The sequence below is a fragment of the Trichoplusia ni genome, chromosome 18 (genome assembly GCF_003590095.1).
Source record: "Trichoplusia ni isolate ovarian cell line Hi5 chromosome 18, tn1, whole genome shotgun sequence".
NCBI lineage: Eukaryota > Metazoa > Arthropoda > Insecta > Lepidoptera > Noctuidae > Trichoplusia > Trichoplusia ni.
The window spans coordinates 1983437-2006926 of NC_039495.1; the positions used below are offsets into that span (position 1 = coordinate 1983437).

The 23490-nt window shown below is 35.2% G+C and overlaps 2 protein-coding genes across 4 annotated transcripts in view; one reads left to right on the plus strand and one right to left on the minus strand.

Annotated features, from left to right (window-relative positions):
• Window positions 1-23490, minus strand: part of LOC113502746 (protein madd-4) — a 122946-nt gene that overhangs the window by 83176 nt on the left and 16280 nt on the right. For all 3 annotated transcript variants that reach the window (XM_026884401.1, XM_026884400.1, XM_026884399.1), the window contains exon 2: window positions 9137-9238. In XM_026884401.1, coding sequence (XP_026740202.1) covers window positions 9137-9238 — 102 coding nt within the window. The remainder of the gene's footprint in view (window positions 1-9136; window positions 9239-23490) is intronic.
• LOC113502748 (cilia- and flagella-associated protein 298-A) lies at window positions 11899-14355 on the plus strand. Its single transcript, XM_026884404.1, has 4 exons — window positions 11899-12217; window positions 12681-12851; window positions 13365-13608; window positions 13980-14355. The coding sequence occupies exons 1-4, from the start codon at window positions 12011-12013 to the stop codon at window positions 14234-14236; spliced, it is 879 nt and encodes a 292-aa protein (XP_026740205.1). The 5' UTR covers window positions 11899-12010; the 3' UTR covers window positions 14237-14355.

The window sequence follows — 23490 nt, forward strand, 5'->3', positions numbered from 1 at the left end:
ACTACAGTGAAATAATTACCTTAAAGAAAAACCGATCAAGTGTGACTTGGATTTGAGACACAGACTGTTTCTTTTAAATAGGCCTAAAAATGACTGGGTTAAGTGAAAAAAAAATGAAGCTATTGACAAATTTATTTGTCACCCAGCAACTTCATGACCGAAACAATCATTGCTTAACCTCGATCTTCATTTTAAGCCATAATATAATCCAGTGACGGATAGACAGACGGATTGAAGGACAATCAGTACCTCAATAAAAGAGTACTCTACACTTTGGGTACGGAAACCCTAAAAACAGTTCTTTCTCCCACAAATACTTACAATATTATAATGAAACCCACATATTTCCTACCGTCTGTTTTCCTACATTTTAAAACCTGCCTCTTAAAGTTAACTGGTACGAAATAACAACATTATAAAACCCCGGCGGGACGACGTGACGTGAATCATGAGCGTGTTATATACATCCTGCTCATGACAAAAATAGTCATTGGGTAAAGAGGATAAAACGCTTTTATTTTTCGCCTTTATTTTTTAAAAGAAAACGTAAATAATTTCGCTTATATTGAGTGACCTTATTTTAGTGGTTTCTTAGGTTTACGCGAATGTTAGACATTGAAATGAAACTACTTTTACGGATTTTATCGCGGTTTAATTTAGTCTACCCGTGACCATGATACCTGCAAAGGTGTCGGAACGTCGGGAACTAAAATCAAAAATTAAACCGCGATAAAATCCGTAAAAGTAGTTTCATTTTAATGACCTTATTTTTTCAAATAGCCAAGTGGTTGAAATCACCACAGAGGGCGATATGTCGCGGTTTCGAACCCCGCTTAAGACAAGCATCTGTTGACTTTTAAGCCTGCGACTGGCCTGGCATTTTTTTTCTCTTTAATTATATTTACCTAGTAGCTAGCTATAGTAGTGTTAGCTATAGTAACTCAGACGCCGTTATTTTTGGCTAAACCGCTGATCCAGTATTCTTGAAACGTTGTATGGAGTGGGATTGGATTCCAAGAAAAAACTGGATGTTTAAAGAGAGCTCTGTTTTTTTTAGAAATGCTATGAAAGATTAACTACTTTAGTCATTGAGAAAGATTTTTATTATTAAAGGTATTTGCTTCTTTCTTTCATTAAGAATAGGACAGATAAAACAAATAAGTGAAACAGTTTAAGTCCGTGTGGGGATCTCAACATCATTTATGACCCTTGATTTTGATTTTTAATATTTTTTACTATTATAGCAACAACAAGGTATCATCTATAACAAATGAAACTGTCGAACTTCGTGAGTTACAGTTTAATGACGGAAGGATGAACGGACTGATATATCGACAGCGAACCGTTTCTGGCAGAGTTTTCACCCTTTCGTTTCAAAAATGAAAAACGATATTTCTCAAACGAATTCTCAGTTTTTCCTAAAGCCAACATCTTAAATTGTATACAACTTTATTATCCTTAAACTCTCCCCGATATATCCACAGAAACAAGCCTCAATTTCAAAACAATTTAACACATATCCTTCCAAAAACAATACACGATTCGTTCTCAATTTTTCTCGGCACTGGTGTTTGAGATTCTGTGTGCGCATAAGGAAGAGATTTGGTTCCGAGCGTGATGTTTTTGCATGCCGCTGTTCAGAATATGTAATTGTTTTGGCCTGATTTAGGGTTGCTCAAATTTGAGGGGTTCCAAAATGTGGTTTTGGAGAGATGAGAATTATAATTTTCGTTTAAAAATTTCATTTTTTTTTTGGACTTCATTTTGTTTGGAATATTGTATTGCTTTCCTCAGAAGGAAGAGGTTTGATAAGAATTTTGTGAAAATCAGTTTTGAATTTGCTGGCAGCCTTTGTATAATCCTACTTACGAGTATATTATAAACGCGATAGTTTGTACATATGGATGTTTGTTCCTCTTTCACGCAACAACCACTGAATGGATTAAGACGAAACTTGGTACACAGATAGTTTATACCCCGGATTAACATATGGGACAGTCTTTATACCAATTTTAACTTTACCAATTCCAACCAATTTTATCTTCATGTGGGATCACTTTTGATGGTAGTATTCCAATATTATATATATAAATTCCAATATGTGCGCAAAAAAATGCATATTCTCTAATATTATAATTAATAAAGTGTGTGAATGAAAAACATTTATTTTAAGTCTATTAATTTGACATTACAATAATAAATATTTAATCGGTACAATCTGATAACTATCAGCAATATTATTCGTTAATTATAACCATTCAGTATTATTCACTAATACAATGTTATTGACAGAATAATTCATGCGAAAAGCATATGCTATATTGTAACAATAATTATTTCAGTAATGATGGATAATTTGCTGTAAATTTTAATGAGTTTGTAATTATTTAATTTGGTCCTTTATATGTATACAATTAACTGGTAAAGGCGTTCTGAAAAGTTCTCTTATCACCTCTTTTGACTGCACAGATAGCCGAGTGGTTGAGCTCGCAACGAAAAACCCACTGTGTGTGTCGTGGGTTCGATCCCCGCGTAGGACAAGCATTTGTCTGATCCACGAATGCTTGTTCTGAGTCTGGGTGTTGATGTACACGTGATTTGTATGTTTGTAAAACCCTCCGCGTCACAGGGATTAAAAGCTAAGTGCTGGAGTCGTCAAAAAAAATGGACCTCCTCCTATTTCAAGTCTGTTTAAAATGTTACTGTCTTTTTTCACAACAGCACCATTTATAGACAAAAACTTCCATGTATGTTCAATTCAAAATAAAAAATGGCGTTCCAAAAAATCTATTAGTAAATCCCTATCAATGTATCCCGGTTAACCGTACAGCATGGTGATAAAAAAACATAACAAAATAACTAAAAAAGATCACTTTGTACCGTCACTCAGTTTCAAACGAAACATCAATATAGCTAGCGTCCAATCAAAACATTTTTCAAAGCTGTTTTAAATTAAAACTAGTCAGTGCATGTTTCAGTAAAACAAATTTCAATTTGGGAAGCTATGAAACAATTTCGTTTGCATGAGTTATGATAGATACATTCTGATTGAGTGTTCTGAATAGGTGGATTTTACATGACTGTCCAGTAGCAACCGGTTAAGACCAAATCGGACTCCCGATACTGTGGGTTCCGTAAAAAGAAGCTAAAGACATCCCATTAAAATTACTGAACTCCATTTTTCCATATGTAACAAAAAATGTTTGTACCCTCTGGGTCCCATCAAACATAAAACGGCGACGAGGACGGCCTCGAATGAGATGGCGCGACGAACTGGATGCGTACCACAAACAGTGGATGGCAAAAGCAATAGACCGGACAGAGTGGAAGAACCTAAGGGGGGCCTTTGCCCTGCAGCGGGAAAGTAATGGCTGAAAAAAAAATAAAAAAATGTTCCTTCTTCTTAAAAAATCTAAGGCTTCGCTCTCTGTCAGTCTAGCTATAACAGCTGTGAGCGGTATACATAGCGAATAGCGGCGAGATATATGTGTGCCTGGTGACAAGCAGACAGCAGATCCTTAGAAATAGGATTCCGTATGTATGCTTTGGGTACGGTACCGTTTAAAGATGTCTCGTGATTCTGAGAACAGTTGAATGAAAGTGGACTCTCTGGTGGGGCTTAAAGAGATTGTTTTTCATTCTAAATGAGCCAATCGAGAGTGATGTGTGAGTTTACGTTGATATTTTTATATTACTTCAAGTTACATCGGGTATTTTATATAAATTTTATTATTACTATCCCGGAATATCTCACTTCTGGGCAAAACCACACCTGGGACACTCCCTACTCCCTACGAGCCGCGAGTGACCAGTTCAGTATAAACGAATCCAGATCATCCATCCATTTCTGTCTGGGTCTTCCTTGTTGTTTTCACAAATAGGATATATTATCATACTAGTTGTTGCCCGCGACTTCGTCCCCGTGGGTAGAAGATATAAGTTATGATTTATACCTGCCCTGTTTTTTTTTACATTTTCCATTGTATCTTCGTTCCTATTAGTCGCAGCGTGATGGTTTCCTCGATGAATGGTCTATTCAACACAAAAAGATTTTTTCAATTTGGCCCATTAGTTCCTGAGATTAGCGCGTTCAAACAAACAAACAAATTCTTCAGCTTTATATATTAGTATAGAGTATAGATTTACTGCTTTTTTATTTTATCTGATACACAGGGCTTTAATTTTATTTTCATATTACTGTGCTTTTAATCATGGGGAAAACACTACTTATTAAAATTTTAATGCTTCAAACATAATTATAGGCATCGATCTGGATATTCGTGCAAACACTTTTGCATGTACGTGCTATAATTATAATTAATAAATGTACCTTTAATATAATATCGGTCGCTAACAAAAGACCCAATTAAAAATAAAATAAAATATTCAATAGCAAAAAATATAAATAAACACCCAAAACAAATGTTCGCCGAATTTAATTATCGAGAAGGCAGGGGTGTTTGTTAAAAAGTCGAGGTTAAAAATGGTGGCATAGGTTGGCAGCTGACAAATTGAAGTTGTACCCCTGAGGGTTGAAATTTGCATACAGGACACTCTGTATCGATGTTCAAGAGTAAAGGGGAACGCGGGGCGTGGGATGTAATAATTGATCAATGGAAAATCGCTCTTGTGAACTTTTTGAAAGTTGTACTAGTAATATAGGATCATGTTTGACGTGTTATATCATTAGAATGCGATATACAGTTGTTGATTGATTTAATGTGTAGCAAAATGATTTTCAAAGCCTTAAAAGGCTTCACGTCAACTCTATGTGAGATGAGATGAAAAGGAGCAACAAAACATTTTCTGGAAACAAAAAAATGGAATGAAAAAACTTCTGTTTTGAACTATAAGACTATATTTTTATTATTTCAAGCCAGCTGTAATCCACATTTCCTATCCTAAACTAAACTACGGGGCTTAGTAAACTTAGTATCTTCAAACTGTAAGTAAAATTAAAAAAAACTAATACAGAATATTTTCTGAATAGACTTTTTAATAATTACCAAATCCGACTCTACATTTTAATACTTGCACCACACTCCCATCCCTTTGACACGAGCGTTTCGATTGTAAATTTCAACGCAAAGCGTTTGTTGTTATTGCCGTCTTGTCGGGCAGTCCTAGCGCCACTAAATGTGCCATCACTTAGCTTACTGTAGTGCCTCGGATATTGTACCGTGCTGGTACTTTCTTAACGTTTATTGTCGGGTTTGCTGTTGTCTGGTACTTGTTAGTTAACATGTATTTGAAAGGAGAATGGTGTTTCTGTGGGACTCTTTTAAGAATGTTAATGGCTAGTTATATTATGGCCAGGTTTTATGGAAGGCGACGAGATTTTTTTCCACTTTTTTGTTCCTTTTTTTAAAGATATATTACCTTGCTAGACACACCAGCTATCGCTTTAGCCTTCCACGATTAATTAACTATTTATTCGACAGGGAACACTTTGACCATGAGTTTAGCACGTTTATTGTCATTAATAAATAAAGTCACTTTTTGTATAATCTTTGAATACACTCAATAACAGATATGATCCAGTAACAGAATAAACGAACGGACAGACGGACAGGCAGAGGATCCTCTGTAATAATGTTCCGCATTTCCATTTTGATACGAAATCCTAATAATTTGCACAAATAACTACAGACACAGAATCTATTCTATTTTAGTTATTTTTTACTACAGTAGATGATAAGATACTGCCTGTCAAAAGAAGAAAAGACAAACGGACAGATTGTCAGAGAGCAAAGCCATAGTAACAGGGTCTCGTTTTCACCCATTGAGTACGGAACCCACAAAAGCTCAACAATATTTTCACCTCAAATCAAATCAAATCAAATCAAATCATTTATTTCGCTTTAAATATGGGTACAGACAGATGTTAGTATTTAAGCCAAATTTAGTTCCACACATTATGCCTTACGCAGCATGCGAAAGTATGAACACCAGACATGGTGTTATTTAAATATAGATAAAAAAAAATAGATAAAATTAATGAAAGTTAAGTAAATTATATTACAATGAGGTAATTCAGTCTTAGCGTAATAATATACTTAGGTGCAATATCACGCAATTAATAATCATAAATGCTGTAGGTACTAAAATCTGTGGTCGAAAAACTCTTTAAGGTCATAATAAACATTGTTTAATAAATAGTGCTTTATTTTACGTTTCATTTGCAGTAATGGTAGTTCCCGTATATCTTTCGGAATCTTATTAAATACCTTAATGCACGTTATGAGACAGTTTTTGTGGAATAATGCAGTTCTACATGACGGCATCAACAGACGCGTTGGATCTCTTTTTGAGACATTGGGTTGATTTTCTTGTACGGAAAAGAAATGTTCTGGATTTGCTTTAACAAAAACACAAATCTCCAGTATATATAACCCCGTTAATGTTAATATTTTCTTTTCCTTAAACAGAGTTCGACAGCTTTCAAGAGGACCTACATTACATAAAGCTCGAATGCATTTTTTTTGGGTAAGAAATGCTCTGTTAGCATCTGTCGAGTTACCCCACAATAGCAATCCATATCTAAGACTAGATTCAACAAAACCATAATAAGCCACACGTGCAGCATTAGGACCCGCAGTATGCTGAAGTTTACGTAATGCATAAATAAAAAAATTCAAAAACAAAAACCTCAGAAATTCTAACACCAAAATGACAAATTTATACGTACAAGAAAAAAAAAAACATCTCACCTACAATTCAAACGCTATTTACACGCCCTTGAAACAACCAGCTAAACATAACCACAAGTAGGTATAAAACTGAAACTGGTTGATATAAAAATCCAAGGAAGGAACACAATAGAAATAATGGTCTGAATATGATATACCGTAGCTACGTTCAGTGCGAGCAATAATCGTAACGCGTCGGATTAAACATTTATGTTGTTAGGGTAGACTTGCGACAAAAATTCGTTCTTAGGTGCGATTTTAAAATAAATGTGTCAAAAGGAGAGTATTGTTTTTAAGGTTTTTATCACGGTTTATACAACAGTACGTACAGTTTGACTCGAGACTCTACCGTTGCTTCAGCAAATGTGTAAGGACACGGTTAGGTACATACTAGTCGGGCAGTCCGTATGAATACGCGAGAGTAAAGTTACTGTAAAAATGTACATACATACATGGTTATGATTATCCTGACTGCCTTAGTAGGGAAATTAGCGTAGAGTTTTGAATCGCTATTTAATTTTGGTTTTAAATGGAACCTAATTAGACTCATATCTTCTCTTGGAATTGGTACCTTGTATTCTTGTTCAATTATTTGTTGTACAGCTAATTTCTTTTAATCTTTAATCTTACAACGTCCTTATTCAATACATTAATTAATCATAAATTAATGTGATTTAGGAAGAGAAAAATAAAAACAAAAAATCGCAAGAAATAAAAAACATTTTTGTTGAAAATAAGTGACGTTCTATGACACAAAAAAAATGTCATGCGACAAAAAGTCGTATATCTACAAGTCTACCTATGAAAGTACATGTCTGCTAGGAATTACATGCTCGTTCTGTTTGCATGGCTGACTCACAAACGCATGAGCGAAGCAAATAAAAATGGCGAATGAGGACTTATTGTCTATCGCGAATAAATTATTTTCCACCGTAGCGTTACCGTAGCATTGTAGCGCTACGACGTAGAGTGGTTACGAGGTTTCAAAAGCTGGGAAATAAAAAGTGCAGATATTGAAATTGTACTTTTTTTGCGACGTCTGAAAGGTTTTTTCAGGTATTTTGGATTTGTGCTCATATTTGCATAATGTGTTTCTTTCTGTAAATATAGCTTCTGGATGCTCAAACTGATTTCTATAAATGAACTTTAGTTAGGATTTTCACATTCTTCTGAGTTGCAGACGTTACGTAGACGTTGCAAGATTTGCTACAACTTGAAACTCCGGTTCAAATCATATTCATTTTAGGTAAGGACACTGTCTTTCTTGAATAAATTATGAGGTTTTACTGAAGACTTTTGTCTATTTTTATGCATGAAACCAGGATTTTAGACGTGGCTAAGCTATTCCTAAACATGTTGTACAGCTTAACTCTTAAACACCATTTTTATTTAAACAGTCGCTCTGTTAAAGCCGAAACAATCTGTTTTTGTAGAGTTTCAAAAACTCGTTACAAAGAAGTATTATTGCATCGATTTATTTTGTATCGGAACCATCAATTTCGCTGAAAAAGTGTTTTTATTTTTTTGTTGGGTGTAAAAGTTCGTTCTTTAAATTAGACCTATAATGAGTTTTCAAATAAAAGTTGGAGCTATAATTAGAACCAGGTGTTTAATGTATATTAAAGGGAGACGTTTTTGTTTACTTGAATCTTTCGTCTTCTTGTGGGAGGAAGAAATTGGCTAGTCATACAAATGACCATTAGAAAATCGAACTTGTTACTGAATACTGAATATAACTGAAACAGGTCGCAGAAAGATGAGGGTTAGCAGGTATTTCGAAAACACCTGAATGAGCGATGCCAGAATAAAAAGTGTTATTAAGGAGACAGCTATACGTAGCAGCAAAATGAGACACTGAAATTATGACATTGATTGAGAAACCTTTTTTTCAAAGAAAAACTTATGAGTGTGGTTCGAACACCCTGAGGCTACGTAGTGAGACATGACGGAGTCTGCTCTAAACAAATAGACTCCGGACTATTATCATTGTTGGGAATCAGGACTCCCAAGAATGATATGAGACCTTTCTTTTTTCTCTAGCCCACTGTGTCCCACTGCTGGGCAAAGGCCTCCCCCAAATCCTTCCACGACCCTCTATTCTGGGCCGCATGGAACCAGCCTGCGCGGTAAGCGTTAAGGTCGTCTCGCCACCGCTTCCTAGGTCACCAACATATGAGACCTAGCAATTACAAATTTGAAGACTGATATCATACTTTCCAAAGTTTTTTTGTTGTAAATTATAACACCATTTCAGGTGTTTAATGTTGCAACGGTTGACTCACGCGTATTTTTTGGGAGTGCCGGACTAGTTTCGGACCCAACCGGAGTCCTTGAGTAAACTATTCATTTAATAATGAATCAGTCTCACTATAAAAACCATTTCAGGTTACCTAAACCTTAATGATGTCCATATACATAGATTTTAAGATTTTTCAATATCTGCTCACCTTGCCATGGTGCGTGGTGTTATCGTGATGCTGCTCTATGATGTCAGGATCCTCCGTTGAGATGTCATGGCCGTGTCTGTGACCACATATAATGTGGGGTATCTGTAACAAAGAGTTATACGTTAATAACTTTAGAAAAACAATTATAATGCAAAAAAAAAAACTGTGTGTATTTAGAAAGTGAACTTGAGATCTTAAAGTTCTCTCTTTGAGTACTTATTGCTGTTGAATTGCTTATATGTATTATGATGTAGCACGAATGGGGTAATTTGACTAATGCAATGAAATCACATAGGTATCTCGTTCAATCCAGAATCTCTCTAATCTGTTTCTACCTAAAAAAGTACTCGAGAAAAACCTTTTTCTATTTCAAGAACGATTTTACTACGAAGCACTCACAAAAACATACAAAAAATATTTATTCTCAACTACTAGAATCACAACTCGTCTTTTTACTGTAAAACACAATAAAAACTAGTATTTCGCACCCCTTGCACAGTATATCACTGGGGGCTGCGGCAAATGGCGACGCAGTTGACCCTGTTTCATGGGCACTATTAAAATACAGATGAAACTGACACTTTCAGTTTTAATAACTTTTTAAGCATTGCTTAAAATGTACTTAATAAAAAAATTTACACATGCCTATTTGAGACAATTGTGGAAATACGGAGAGTAGAGATTGCAAGTTTGCCTGACACTAAAAATAATAAAAATATAGTAAATCATTTCATTATACCTATGTGGACGGTATAATTGTACTGACTATACTTTAATACGGCGTTGCAAAGTCAAATGCCCCAAAAAATTGTCGTCGCTAGCTGTATATTTTTGAATCAGTAACTTTCTCGGGCGTTGTTAAAAATACTAACAAAGTTCACTACAATTTGAACATTGGTTTAGATAGATATAAAATTAAAACGTAGGGAACAGACAAAAAATAAAATATTTCAAATGAAACCCAGCCTATCTACCTTCAAGCTCATCAAATGCAATCCGATGTAACTGATATATCATATCGCAACATAGCTCACTGGATTGTAATCGATTATAATCGAATCCGGATATCGATATGACTGAACATCGAGCAACGCCTGCCATCTGATCACTCACAATATATACTGAGGGATATTATATAACTAGTTAATTCGTAAGCTTCGTTATCCAAGAGTTCCCTTTATAATTGAGTGGTAAAGTAGAAGATAGAACAGACATGTGACCGGGTGAAGCTCAAGCTGATCCTTACCAGGCATTGTCCAAAGGGGCCACCAAGGCCCCAGTACTCAAATGGCAAAGGAAGAAACATTGGTAGGTTTCACTTACTAACAGTCTAACTCTCTTCCGCTCAATTCAAAAGGGGAGGAGTATTTGATGACTTCATCGCAGAAAAAGACAATTTTTTTCTCAAAACCAAATTATTTGTATCACTCTCACACCGTGCTTATAAAATTCCTTAGTCGTCCCAAACACGATAGGTAGTTTAATTGTTCGACCTTTAGGCATAATGTAGGGACAAAACCCTACATAGATTCACGTCATAGAAGGCTTAAAGTTGTCCAGGCTTTTAGAATCGCGATATACGGACGCGATACAAGTATTACCCAAAGACCACTGAAGATTTCCCTTCCAAGCGAGCTCGAACGCTGAACTTTGTTAAATATAACCCGTTCACCGGGAGACTTGTCCGTATCTATTGCTATAACAGAATAAGTAGGCTCCATATCCCAGAAATACGAAATTTAATTATAGTTAGATGTTTTATCGGGTAGGGTTGGATATTTTCCAGCTCACTCATCTCTTACGCTACATTAGATTAACTGACCCGCTTAGACCCGCGTCGCTCACATTTTTTCTGTTTATTTTTATATTTTTATGGAATTTTGGCTGGCTGTTTTGTAGTGGGGAGAGTCGGGTTCTGTTGTCGTTAAATGCAAGTAAGACTTAATTGATAGGTTAATAAGGTTTTAGATTTTATTAGCTTTGATTTTTGATTTTTTGAATCCCAATATTTAATGTTGTTAATTATTTTACATTGTCAAATATCAAAAATACCTTACATTTTGTATTTTCTGGCGAAAAGGGTACCTACTATGTGAACTACAACTAAATTCAATTGTAAAAAAACATCCATCATAATATCATAACACCGTATAACAAGCAAATAAAAATGATGTCATACAACGAAAAAAAAACAAGCACAGTCTAATGACTCCCCCATGCTTGGAGCTCAGAAACAGCAGTAGTACAATAACGCCTATTGTTTTCTGAATAGCAATGATTCGCACAAACTCGGCAAGCGTCGCCGATTCAATTAATTCTACAGGCGCTATTATATTGATTGTTCGTTCCGTTCATTATTTTGATTCGGGAAAATATTTTAAGTTCGATGTTTATTAATGGGTCTTGATATTGTTATTGTATTTGAGTTGATTAATTATATAGTATTATTGTTATAAATGATGGTAAAGGGTTTGCTACTTTGACGTCGTGTTTCGTGGTTTTGTTTTATCATAAATATAATTTAAACCGTAGTGTAATATTAATCAACGGTGTATTAATAGCATAATTTAGTATAAAATCCGTAATCCGTATAAATAATTAGTCTATACCTAAATTTATAAATTTGCAGATATCATTATAAAATATAGTAGAATTGATACGATTTAAACTCAAACTTTTATGCCTAATATAAAAACAAGCCTTTCTAAATCCTACACAAATTGAAAAAAACCTTTAGCAAAACAAAAACAGTAAATCCTTTTACGTTTATAATCACAAAACGGTTGCCAAGGCGTTGCCTAGCAACGCTCGTTTGCTCAATAGCCGTTCGACGCCGCATTCATTTCAGTGCTTCTTTCCAAGAAAAGTATAAAAATGGTTGTATTCCTGGTAAAAAGGGGTGATGAAAACCAATTCCTTTATGAAACTGATGTGGATAAAGAGGTGGACGATGTTGTGAAGGATGTTACCGCGATATTCAATGGCAGATTGAAAGTGACGAGGATTTGCTATGAGTTGGATGAGCTGCAGAAACATGGCACGTTTTTGCCTCCAGAGATGCAAGGACTGACTGAAGAACAGGTTAGTTTTTAAATACTTTGTCAATTAATATTACTTACTTAACTTCTGGTACACAGTAAGAGGACTCAAAATAAATGAATGACAATTGTGGACCCTACCTGTCACGATAAACATTGAGGAGATGATCATGTGTTAATAAAGTTGGAATTTTACTCTTTAATTTACAGCTTTATTTAAATACTTTACTACCTAGTATTAGTCGACGACTTGGCTTAATGACTTATTGTTACTTCAATAACGCCATTGTAAGAACAAAGTTTTAAACACCGATACTTCGAAAGCCTGGATTATCCCGCAAGAACTGAAATAACTTTTGCAACAATCATTCCAATACGAAATTTTTTGTTTAAAAGCCCTTACAATATTACTGACGCAGTCCTGCCATCTTATTTCAACAACAGCTCATAAGTACAATGGTCTTAGAAAAATGTGATTCAAAATTCTCCTTTCATTTCCACTTCAGGTTAAAGAGCTCAAACTAGAAGATCCTTGGGCTAAACGCTGCGCCCCACAAGACCACGTATTCTGTAAGGACGATATGGGTCGCCGCTGTGGTCTGGCGCCTCCCGAGAACATGCAGGCTATACTCAAGAAGGCCGCTGAAGATGCCAAGGAGTTTATTAGTAAGAAGCATGTGAGTACATTTTGTGAAAGTGAGAGTTTTGGTTATTTTCTACATGGCAGACTATGTACCAATTCAGAGAAATTAATTGAGAAATGTATTGTAGATTTGGAAGAGAGACTATGAATTAACGGGACCCACTGTATCACGGTTATAATTCCCGCCCGCAAGCATTTGTGTGATCCACGAACACTTGTTCGAAGTCTGGGTGTCTGCACATAATTTGAATATTTTTAAAACCTTTGCCAAACAAGGATTCAATTACTCATTTTGGAGAGTTAGAGAAAGCTAAAGTTATAAAATACTTGCGAACTGCCCCGGCTTCGCACGGGTGGACATTTATTTTTTATGCTTATTTTCCGGGATAAAATATAGCCTATACGGATTCGAAAGAATCCCTCTAAGTAATGGTACAATAAATTTTGAAATCGGTCCTGTAGTTTTTGAGCCTATTCAATACAAACATACAAAAATACAAAGGTTTCCTTTTTATAATATTAGTATAGATATCTAATAATTTCCCAGGTGGATCTCCGCAAATGTCTAACTCAAAAAGACGTTTCGAGAGCTCTGGATGAACTCCGTGGCGCCACCAAGATAGTTTTCCCGGCGGGCCTACCACCTCACGACCCGGTTCGAATGGAACTTGATAATGTGGAAGACCTGTCCGGCACTCAGGCTGCCAATGAAGTAATAGACCCTACTAGAGCATGCCTGTGGGCCTGTGGGAAGAAACTTATCAGCGGAAATAAATTGAAGGAGCATTTGGGTATGTTTTGAAATCTGTATGATATAATTAATTCATATTGTAACTAATGTCAACGTATAACGAGGTTGCAGTAGGGTGTATTAGATCTGTGGTAGTGTTAGACTGAAAATATGTCGACATAGTTAGGCTAAAATGAATCAAAATTGCAAGGCAGAATTTCAACCTATTTTGAAGCTCTATAAAGAGGTTTTGTAGAGCTTCAACTAGAACGAGAACGAGAACAAATTGAAAGCTTTAAGCGTTAAATTGTACATTTAACTGTGTAGCAGGGAAATAGAAACTTCCTACTAAATTATCTGTAAATAAATAAGCCTTAAATAATGTAACGATTTCATCCTAAACTTACAAAAAAAATTGATCACAAACTCCAGGTAACAACAACAAAATGAAAGTCACAGTGAAGCTCTGCTCCAACTCCGAGGGTGCACCAGGTCGGGAGCCAGTCATGACTGAGGATGAGCGCAAACAGCTGATGCTGCACGCTTACAGAAAGCAGGAGGAGTGGAAGAAGTTGGAGCAGGATGAGGACGACAGCTACATGGACTCCAAGTGGGCTGATGGGCAGAATATGAAGAGACACTTCCATGGACTTGATAACATTTCTTGGAAACCGGCGATCGGGAAGTAGGAAGATCAGTTTTGAAGGTCTCTGTCTGATTTTTATGTAGTGATAGTCATATTTATGTATTCGCTTGTGTGAGCCTCATTTATTGGCTAAATAAAGCTTTTTTTCTTTCTTCTCTTGAATTTTTTTTTGCTTTCTTCCCAAATTGACAGTGTGCTCATTGTAAGGTATTGATAGCATTCTAACGAAAGATTATTAAGTCTTACCAGTTGCGTTAATAAATTCTTCTCTAAAATAGAAGTATCACTGTTTTGTTTTAAAAATAAGTGAGCTGATTTTAATTTAGCAAGCAGAATTTACAATTTATAAAGCAATACGTTTTCCTATTTAAATGCTTGTCCAGAATAATTATAAATTGCCTGCAAAATAATATGAAGTAGTTGTTTAAATATTTACGTATTTCGCTGTAAGCCCAACAATTATACGCAGGAAATGTTCAAGAAGTTTCTACCTGCAATTAGACCTAATTAATAATTTCTGCCTAGCTCTGCGTGGTTCTTTATAGCATCAGGCTTACTCCGATGCATCTCGGTTCCAAGTATTCCTAGAATGTTAGCTTCATAATTTCAATTGAAAGCAAACAAAGTAAAATTTAACTGAATCTTGATACATCGACAGCTTTTAGCAGGGATAACTTCACTGAGGGCCAGAAGGCTATAAACAGCTGTTCTATTCCTTTCATGTACCAGTACTTAAGAACGACACGTGATGGATGTTTCGTGTTTTCGTGTCTTTATTAATATTTTTTATGTGGTTTGACAAAGAGAGCGGAGGTGGTCGTGGTTAAGCTACAACTGTAACTGCCCAATTTGATCGATCACAGGATTAGCAACGTTGGACACGGTCGTTCCGTGGATGGGTGACCATCGATGTCATAAAAAGTCCCTCGTCTCTTATAGTCTTACCATGAGGTCATGAGGTATCGTGTTGCCTAAGTTACTGGGTTGAGGAGGTCAGAGAGGCAATCGCTCGAATTGGCAGTACTCAACAAAGAACTCTAGTCATTCAAAATGATGATAAATCCACAAGACCAGAAATTTATTAAGGGATTCAATTAGATTTCTTTAATTTGACCCATCCGTAGGTTAGCATTGGCAAGCACAGCTTAACTTTTACGACCGTTTAGCCTGTCTGGTCAGATTTAAAGCATAGATCTATCTCTATACATCGTTTTTATCGCCTTTTTAATCTTTTTTAAAAGAAAATTTCTCTTAAAATACCCAATTATAATTTCGAAAGTTTTTGATAATCGTTCTACCGTACTTTTAAGACATATAATATTACTTGTCTGAGATATTTCAATAATGTCTTAGATTTAATATCTTTATGTTATGTTCTGTAGTTATTAGGTTTTTCATAACATTTATATTTTACTTATAAAACAAGGTTTTAATAAAATCCTTTAGTTGGTTTAGTATTTTATTTACTTTTTATCTTGCAACACGAATACGTTTCGTCAAGATTACGTGATAATTTAATGTGTTTTTCATATTTATTCTTTCACATACATAACTATATCTTAAAGTTAATATGTTATTGTAATAGTATCGTAGAACGATGAATATTAAGGTACATAGAGATGGATTCTTTTAAAGGTTTTAATTTGTTTTCAGAATAAATTAATAGAATACGAGAGTTCTCGCTCTTTTTATGTTTTTGTACAAAAATTCGGTAACGCATTTCTTTTTCAGTATTTCGAATTGTAATAAATCTTCAATCACTTCTAACGTTGACCAAAGTTTTTAGACAGACACCGTTGTTACATCGTTGAATCCATAAAATACATTGTCTGCAACGAAACAATTTCTGATAGACTTGACACAGCAAATTATGTCACTTACTGTGGAATTGCTAACCGGTGGATTGCTAAATGGTTTATCTTATTTTGCCTATAGAAGAATACCCAGTAGTGAAAAATTCCCATGGGTCACATGTAAATATAATAATCACGTGTCTCATTCACATTTAGAACTTACATAAATAACCTCATCTTTTCGTAAATCAAAATTTAACTTATCTACCTACTACAGAGCCATTATTTCGTCAGCCTCTTTTCCAAACGCTTAGCCTTTTACAGGTAAAAGCCTCTTCCTAGAGACAAAAGAAGAGAGATATGGCAATCAAGTCACTGTGACGAACAACGAACCTGTTGCCGGCCATTTCTGTAAGTATGCATCGCGCAATAGAAAAGTGACTGAAATCATACGGTTTGAAACAGGCAGAAAGATAGACGGACGTCTAAGTAATAAATGTTTTTTTTACCAAATTATCTTAAAAATGGTCATTTAGATAAAATAAAACTATTACATTCATGGCTAAACTTAGCACAGTTTCAATTTATTTTTGCCAATTTTAAATACCTAATTGCTTTGATCAATATTTAAGCAACTTTTTAAATTCAATATCTTCTACCGTGTTATCAAAGCCGAATGATGAATAACAATAATACAAGGGTTTGATATGACATAAATGAAAATTAAAATCTTAAAAATATATTTCTGTGATATATGTATGTCTACTCTACTAATTATAATTGTATTTAACAAATTAGTGACAAGACCCACTCACACTTCTTTTAAGTCTGGGTACCTTTTTGCATATGATCTGAATATCTCTTCCCTATTATCCTCTGTAGCCTATTATATACCTTATAACATTTACAATATTAATCATTTTCCTTCGCTTGTGTCTCTACTATTAAAGTGATACATCTCTTTTACGAATCTTGTATGTAATCACTCCTTTAGCTTTACCATCCATCATGGTAAAATGTGTTTCATGTTCCCCAAAATATTATTTCGAATATGTACCGTCGTGTAGCGTTTCATCCAATTATTTCAGGATTCGGCGATGAGAGAGTGAGGGGTTTGGAAGGAGGTTTCATATTGTAGAGCCACTTATTGCTCTTCGTTTCGTTAATCATTTAAATGATTTAAATTGATGTTAGTATTTGTTTATTAGATGTTTCATTTAGATAAGCGTTATAAAGAAATCGTATGACATAATTTTATCAAGGAGTTTGTTTGTGTTAATATTACACTTTTAGCTGCATTTTTCGAAAAAGGTTTACCCAACATAAAACTCATAAAGCAAAGTAAAGTCAGTGAATATACGAAAAACTGGGACACCACAACAATTAACTTACTAAGATCATAAAATATTCAAATATCAAAGGGAGACGGCACAGTTACAGTACAATGAGTGTAACGGCCTCTGTCTTGTACCTCTTTTACTTGAAGAGATGGTACGAAGCCCAGCCAATAATTTATAATCAGTACAGCACCCACATCTCTGCCTATCTCCTTAAATAAAGCCGGTATGTACCCGACCACATCCATCCAGTGCCAATTATTCTCACGCACCGCCTCATACAGCGACGTCGTAATTATGACTCTCATTAGCGAAGACAATCTCAATGTAAGCGCTTGCAGCTGGATTTACACTGCACAGTTGAGGGAAGAAGGTTTACTATGAACTAAATTGACATTGGTTCGTTTTAGACTTCGATTTTGGATGAATCTGAAAGCGAATTTACAAGTGAAAAATTTGTTAAACTTTTTAGAAATGCTAACTTTAGAAGATCCTTGGGCAAAAAAGGCTTTTTCAGTTGTTATCTATTATATGCTGTATAAATTACGATTTGTTATCAAATTCGTAGTTTGAACTATTGATAGTTTCTGCTAGACTACTTTTGAGCAAGTTCGATTGCAATAACACTAAAAGAAGTACCTGTTATATTATATTCGTTATATTGTGTAATAGTATGTTTCCTATAATTGGTTAAGCCTTCTGGACTTACACATCACATAAACTCGGTTCTCACTGCTTTATACCAGTCTAAACTGGTTTACATCGGTTTATACTGGTTGATACCAGACGTGTGCGGCGTAATCCGGAGATGAGATCACTTTAAGAAGGATAATGTTCTGGTACTCATCTCCAACAACTGTGCCTCGAACGATCGATTGTGCGTTAATTAAGAAAGTAATTAGTGATGTATCTTAATTAATAATTCGTATTTTGGGTTCTAAGATATACTTCGTATTTGAGTCGTCTTCACATTATTTTTTAAGATTATAAATTGAGAGACAGTGCATTGCCATGGTGGCTATGCGGTTTTAAGACATCACTGCCTGACGGTGAAAGAATACATCGTGAGGAAACCTGGATTCCAAATTTTGCAGTCTTAAATCAGTAACCCGCAGTTGCCTCGCAGTCTTTATAACGAAAGAGGTCTGTGCAAAGCAGTGGGATGTATAGAACAATATCAACATTGTCAATATTTAAACTATGATTGGTACAAGGTTAACGGATAACCTGGACAGTCGTATGTAACACAATAACTTAAATACAGATTGATAGTCAGTTTAAAGAACGCCGTACAATGGTATCTGACAAACGTAGATAATAAGCTAGATCTCTAAAAATATTTCAGTTCTTAAAGGTATATGGGGTTAGCCCCTATACCTCGAGTTATGGGCAAACTTGTCTCAGCTTCGACTTGTTTTTGCTCCTGTCATTAAAAATAAATGGAAAAGTCTATTTTCAATTTTATATTTAAACCGGAAATTAAAAATCTGGAACATGTGAACTTTTCAGTCAGAACTACGAAACATATGACAAATTTTGCAAACAACTGGTGCAGTTTTGTCAAAACTATGTATGACTGTGAATTATTTAATGAAATAAAAAAATATCTATGTCCACCACAATGGGGTAAGGAGTCAGAGACAAAACAAAAATGTATGAACTGAAGCTTATATCGCCCGTTGCGGTGCCACACAACGATTACTTTTCTCTTTTATTATTTCTCCTGCACTAAGGAATTTTATCTATATAAAATTTCACCTATCACAACCTAACGTGCCAGCGGGACTGTCAAAAGGGTACGCGAAGGGCAAAAGAAGGAAGATATTATTTTTATGTGGGTTTTAGTCAGTAGATGTCTGAAACTCCCATCCACTCAACCCAAAACAGTAGGAGTCATTTCATGATCCGAAAAAAAAAACCTAGCATTCAGTCCAGTTACACTCTCTCATTAAAATCAAAATTCATTTATTCAAATTGGGCTACTAAGTAGCACTTTTTGAAGGTCAGGTTACATTGGACAGCACACAGTTTCGCCCACCCATCACCGCTTCCTAAGTGCTTTTGCTGTGAGAGAAGAAACGGTGCAAAAAACTCCCCAGCAGCACGCTGTCATTCCAATTACAAAATTATTATTATTATACAGAACAATAACAAATAAGTGTGTAAGTGCATTGGAGATACAGCCTTATTTATGATGAAAATAGTTCTAATGTATAACAATGTCATTTATTGCCAATAAGTCACGCCTAAAGCTAAATAATAATTCCAAATTACAACGTTTGTTAATGCCTATTCAACTACCATGTTTGAAGCTAACACATGTTATTATCATAAACGCTGAAATGCACCCTCGGGAGAACATGAAATTAATCATTTTAATCATAGTTAATTAGGTAACAGATAACATTGGATTGGCCTAGTTATGATATTGAAGTTAGTACAATAAATACCTAAACGTGACATAGTATTGATAAAAAATGTGACTTTTTCTTTCACTCTTTATGAGCAAAATGTTTTCATCTAGGCTTATGTAGTAATAGATGTTTTGGTAGGTTAGCTTATGTAGTATTAAATGTTTTGGTAGGTTTTGTGTATCACATGTTTTAAGTTGCTTCAAGTTCTGCTTGTATTACCTAAATTTGTTTTCATTTAATCATGGTCTTTATTTTGATGTAGGTATTTGACTGTTGATAGAAAGATACTAATTCCTATTCGATATAAAAAAAAACATTGCAATCTCAAAAAAATACACAACCATTAACGAAAACAGCACTCTATCCAAAATTTCCGACCTAAAATTAGTAAACCTTTCTATAAATCCAAAATCATAAGAAAACTTACCTTTCCTCAACAACAACAAAACACATTCATCATCGAATCACCTGCAACGATCGCTCATGCATTTAAAAAGGCGTCGTGATGACGTCACTCGCACATCACCCACGTCCCTGCCACAATGTATCGACACAACGCAGATAGTTCACAATGGAGCCACATAGAGCATGTTGGTGTGTTATCTGTAATGTTATGACATGATCATGTTGGTTGCATTGCTTTTGTAGATAGACAGTTGTCTGTCATAAATAGTAGGTTATGGGAGGTCTATTTTTAATTCACTTGTATTTGTTTAATTTTGTGATAGAGCAGACTCTTGTTTTGTATTGCTTTATGATTAAATAATTTTTGTTGATTGTGAAATGGGGATAATACCGATCAAGTGCGAGTTGGGGTTAGGAATTGGGTAAGGAAACCGAAAAAGGTGCCTTCTCAGAAAAATTACAAGGGCATTTTTTTATTTAAAGGAACTTACTTAGGCACTTTAGCTTGTGTAATGAATGACTGTACATCTTAAACATGACCATTGACTCCAATACGACAAGTTAGACCATTTGTAATTCAGAAAGTTTTCAGTCTACTTCTGGACATAGGCCTCTCCCACGGCATGCCTCTTAGCTCAATCTGGAGCTGTCCTTTTCCAATCCCTGTCCGCAGTCTTGGGAATGGCAACGCCCTACCTGGCTATACTGCGCAAATCACTACGTCTAAGAAGGGCTGATAATAATGATGATACAGCTTGACAGACGCGTTCGGTGTTTCCCTAAAATATCAGCCAATAACCACCAGACCTAACTCTATACCTACTTCCATTCCAACTTCCCTTAGAACCACCCTAAAAGGTTTTTTTTCAAAACAGAAATACAGCATCTTATAAAACCATACTCTGAATTAAATCTTGATTAATATTCAGAAAGCGGCGCGCAAATTGTGAAAGCAGTTCGTTTCGCAACTTTTCAATCGTCAGACGTTTTAAAATTTAATTTATTTCGCTTATTTTAATGGTCGCCTTTCATTGTGGTCATAATCAAAGAGTTCCGAGTTTTATAAAAGTTGTTTTTAATATTAATCTTGGATGGAATGTTAGGAAATGGATATCGAAGTATACTGCTTATATTTTGTATTTAATAAGGTATTTGGCTAACTCCAATAATACGAGTAGAAATCTGCGTAGTCCGTCAAACAGATTTACAAAAAAATATTTATCATTATTTTTTTTTAGATTTTTTTATGTGGGTTTTACTTAATTGATTTAAATTTAAACTAAAAACTATTAGCCTTTAGCTCTTTTTTCTTTATGCCACATAATATAATGCGTTAGAATATTATGTTGCATGAACTATAAAGATGAACTGAAAGATCCAACACACCTCAACTGAACGTTTTAAACTCCATACAGCTCAGTACGTGCTACAGATGATGTTTTCCACTATACGTGTAAAAGGAACCCCTATTTCTTACCTCTACATTGTAATTCAGTTCAGGCTTTCATCGTGTTAGGCTATATCTGTCTACACGTTAGCCGGAGGCTTTACCTAGAAATAACACAAGGAAAGCAATCCCTCTTTACAGTATTATAATGTGATAGTATAAACATTTTACAAATACATAGCAGAGTTTTCGTAGCAACGCGTAGACGCCTACGAGATTTTGTAGATGGCTACGAAATTTTGGAGCTACGTGAACATAATAGAAATATTTCAGGTACTACTTAATAATGTCACTACGGCTAATATGACAAGTTATCTGTCGTTCAATGCCAACTTATATTTTCACGTATTCATGTCATTTAATATGTCATGGGCTAATCGTGTTTTGTCCTTTCCAGTGCCTGCTTTTGACGATCTGTCTACTTGTTTAGTCGATTTGTCCAGTTTTCGAGATCGATTATCAAACAATATTCTTTCGTAAATTCTTGCTTTTATGATATGGCTATGCAAATTGCTATTGACCTGGTGTGAATATTATCACATTTGGCACTTTTTCTTTTCTTAGAATCACAAGCGAACTTTTCGTGAATTCAAACAAACAGATTCGAGAATCATTAAACAATTTATAGTTATAGTAAAATTGAATTTGTCTGCGGTATGCCGCTCGCAGATTCGGGCTCGACGAATAATTATATCTGGGGTAAGTGCGCCTACGTGATCATAGCGACGTGCCAAGATCGCCGCGACGTTCTAGTTGAACACTCACTTGCTTTTATGTCAGGAAAAAGTGTACAAGGTGAAATTTGTATATATCGTATAGGCGATCCGGTTTAAGGACAGAAAAAATCTCTTGCAATGTAAGTATTTTGCGATATTTTGTTTTTTCCTGATATGTTTTTAAATGAAATAAGACTTTATTAAACATTGCATGAGGCTCATTTTTTTTAATGACCAACCAAAAAAATTAGTTATTATATACATAGGTTGATACTACTTCCTACTTCTAATCTATTTACATTAAAAAGCAATAAACCAAAAAAGAGTTAAATATCCTTTTTTTTATTTAGCTACGACTGCTTCACTTCCTGCATTAATCACCAACACCATACAAATAACAACACCACCTCTATCCTTCAACTCTACTAACCCATCCACTAGCGCCAGTGACTCTCCCATCTAAACGCTCCCCGTATTCAGTTATGGGCATCACGTGCGGCCTGCTGACTGCAGATTTTTCCCTCCGATCCTAAGATATTGATAATTCTGACCCGACTCAGACAATTGAGCCCGGGTCGACTCTGTATGTAATTGAATCGATTTATGAACAAATATTTATTGGGTTTCTGTGTGGGTAGTTCTGTTTTGTATTGGTAACAAAGGCTTGAGTGTAAGCCTATATGGCAAACCTCGAGGAACAGAGTATTCAAAGTAGATTATAATATTTGGGCGTAAATCTTAAAATATTTTGTATCGTAAATTATAATTTTATCTTTTAGAGTCAATGACTCTTTAGACATTTAGATGAATAACATTTCTCCAAAGGTAAGTGTTAATTGAAGCTCTCTAAAGTAAAACTGATAAGCCAAAGTTACGATTCTGGTCGAAAACCGAGTGGTTAAGGTGACAACGCCAGCCTACTATAAGCGACGTATGGAGTTCGATACCTGCACAGGACAAGCTTTTGTGTGATCCTAAACAGCTTGTCCTGAATCTGGGTATCTTGTATACAGGAATGATCCACATGATATACGAATTTAAATCTTTAGTTCACCTTTTTAAAGAACAAAAAAATAGTGGTTTTTCTCTAGCCCACTGTGTCCCACTGCTGGGCAAAGGTCTCCCCCAAATTCTTCCATGACTCTCTATTCCGGGCCGCATGGAACCAACCTGCGCGGTAAGCGT

Coding starts and splice junctions, on each gene's coding strand:
- LOC113502748 (XM_026884404.1), top strand. CDS start 12,011: ATGGTTGTATTCCTGGTAAAAAGGGGTGATGAAAACCAATTCCTTTAT. Junction 12,218..12,680: donor AAGGACTGACTGAAGAACAG/GTTAGTTTTTAA, acceptor TTTCCACTTCAG/GTTAAAGAGCTCAAACTAGA. Junction 13,609..13,979: donor TAAATTGAAGGAGCATTTGG/GTATGTTTTGAA, acceptor CACAAACTCCAG/GTAACAACAACAAAATGAAA.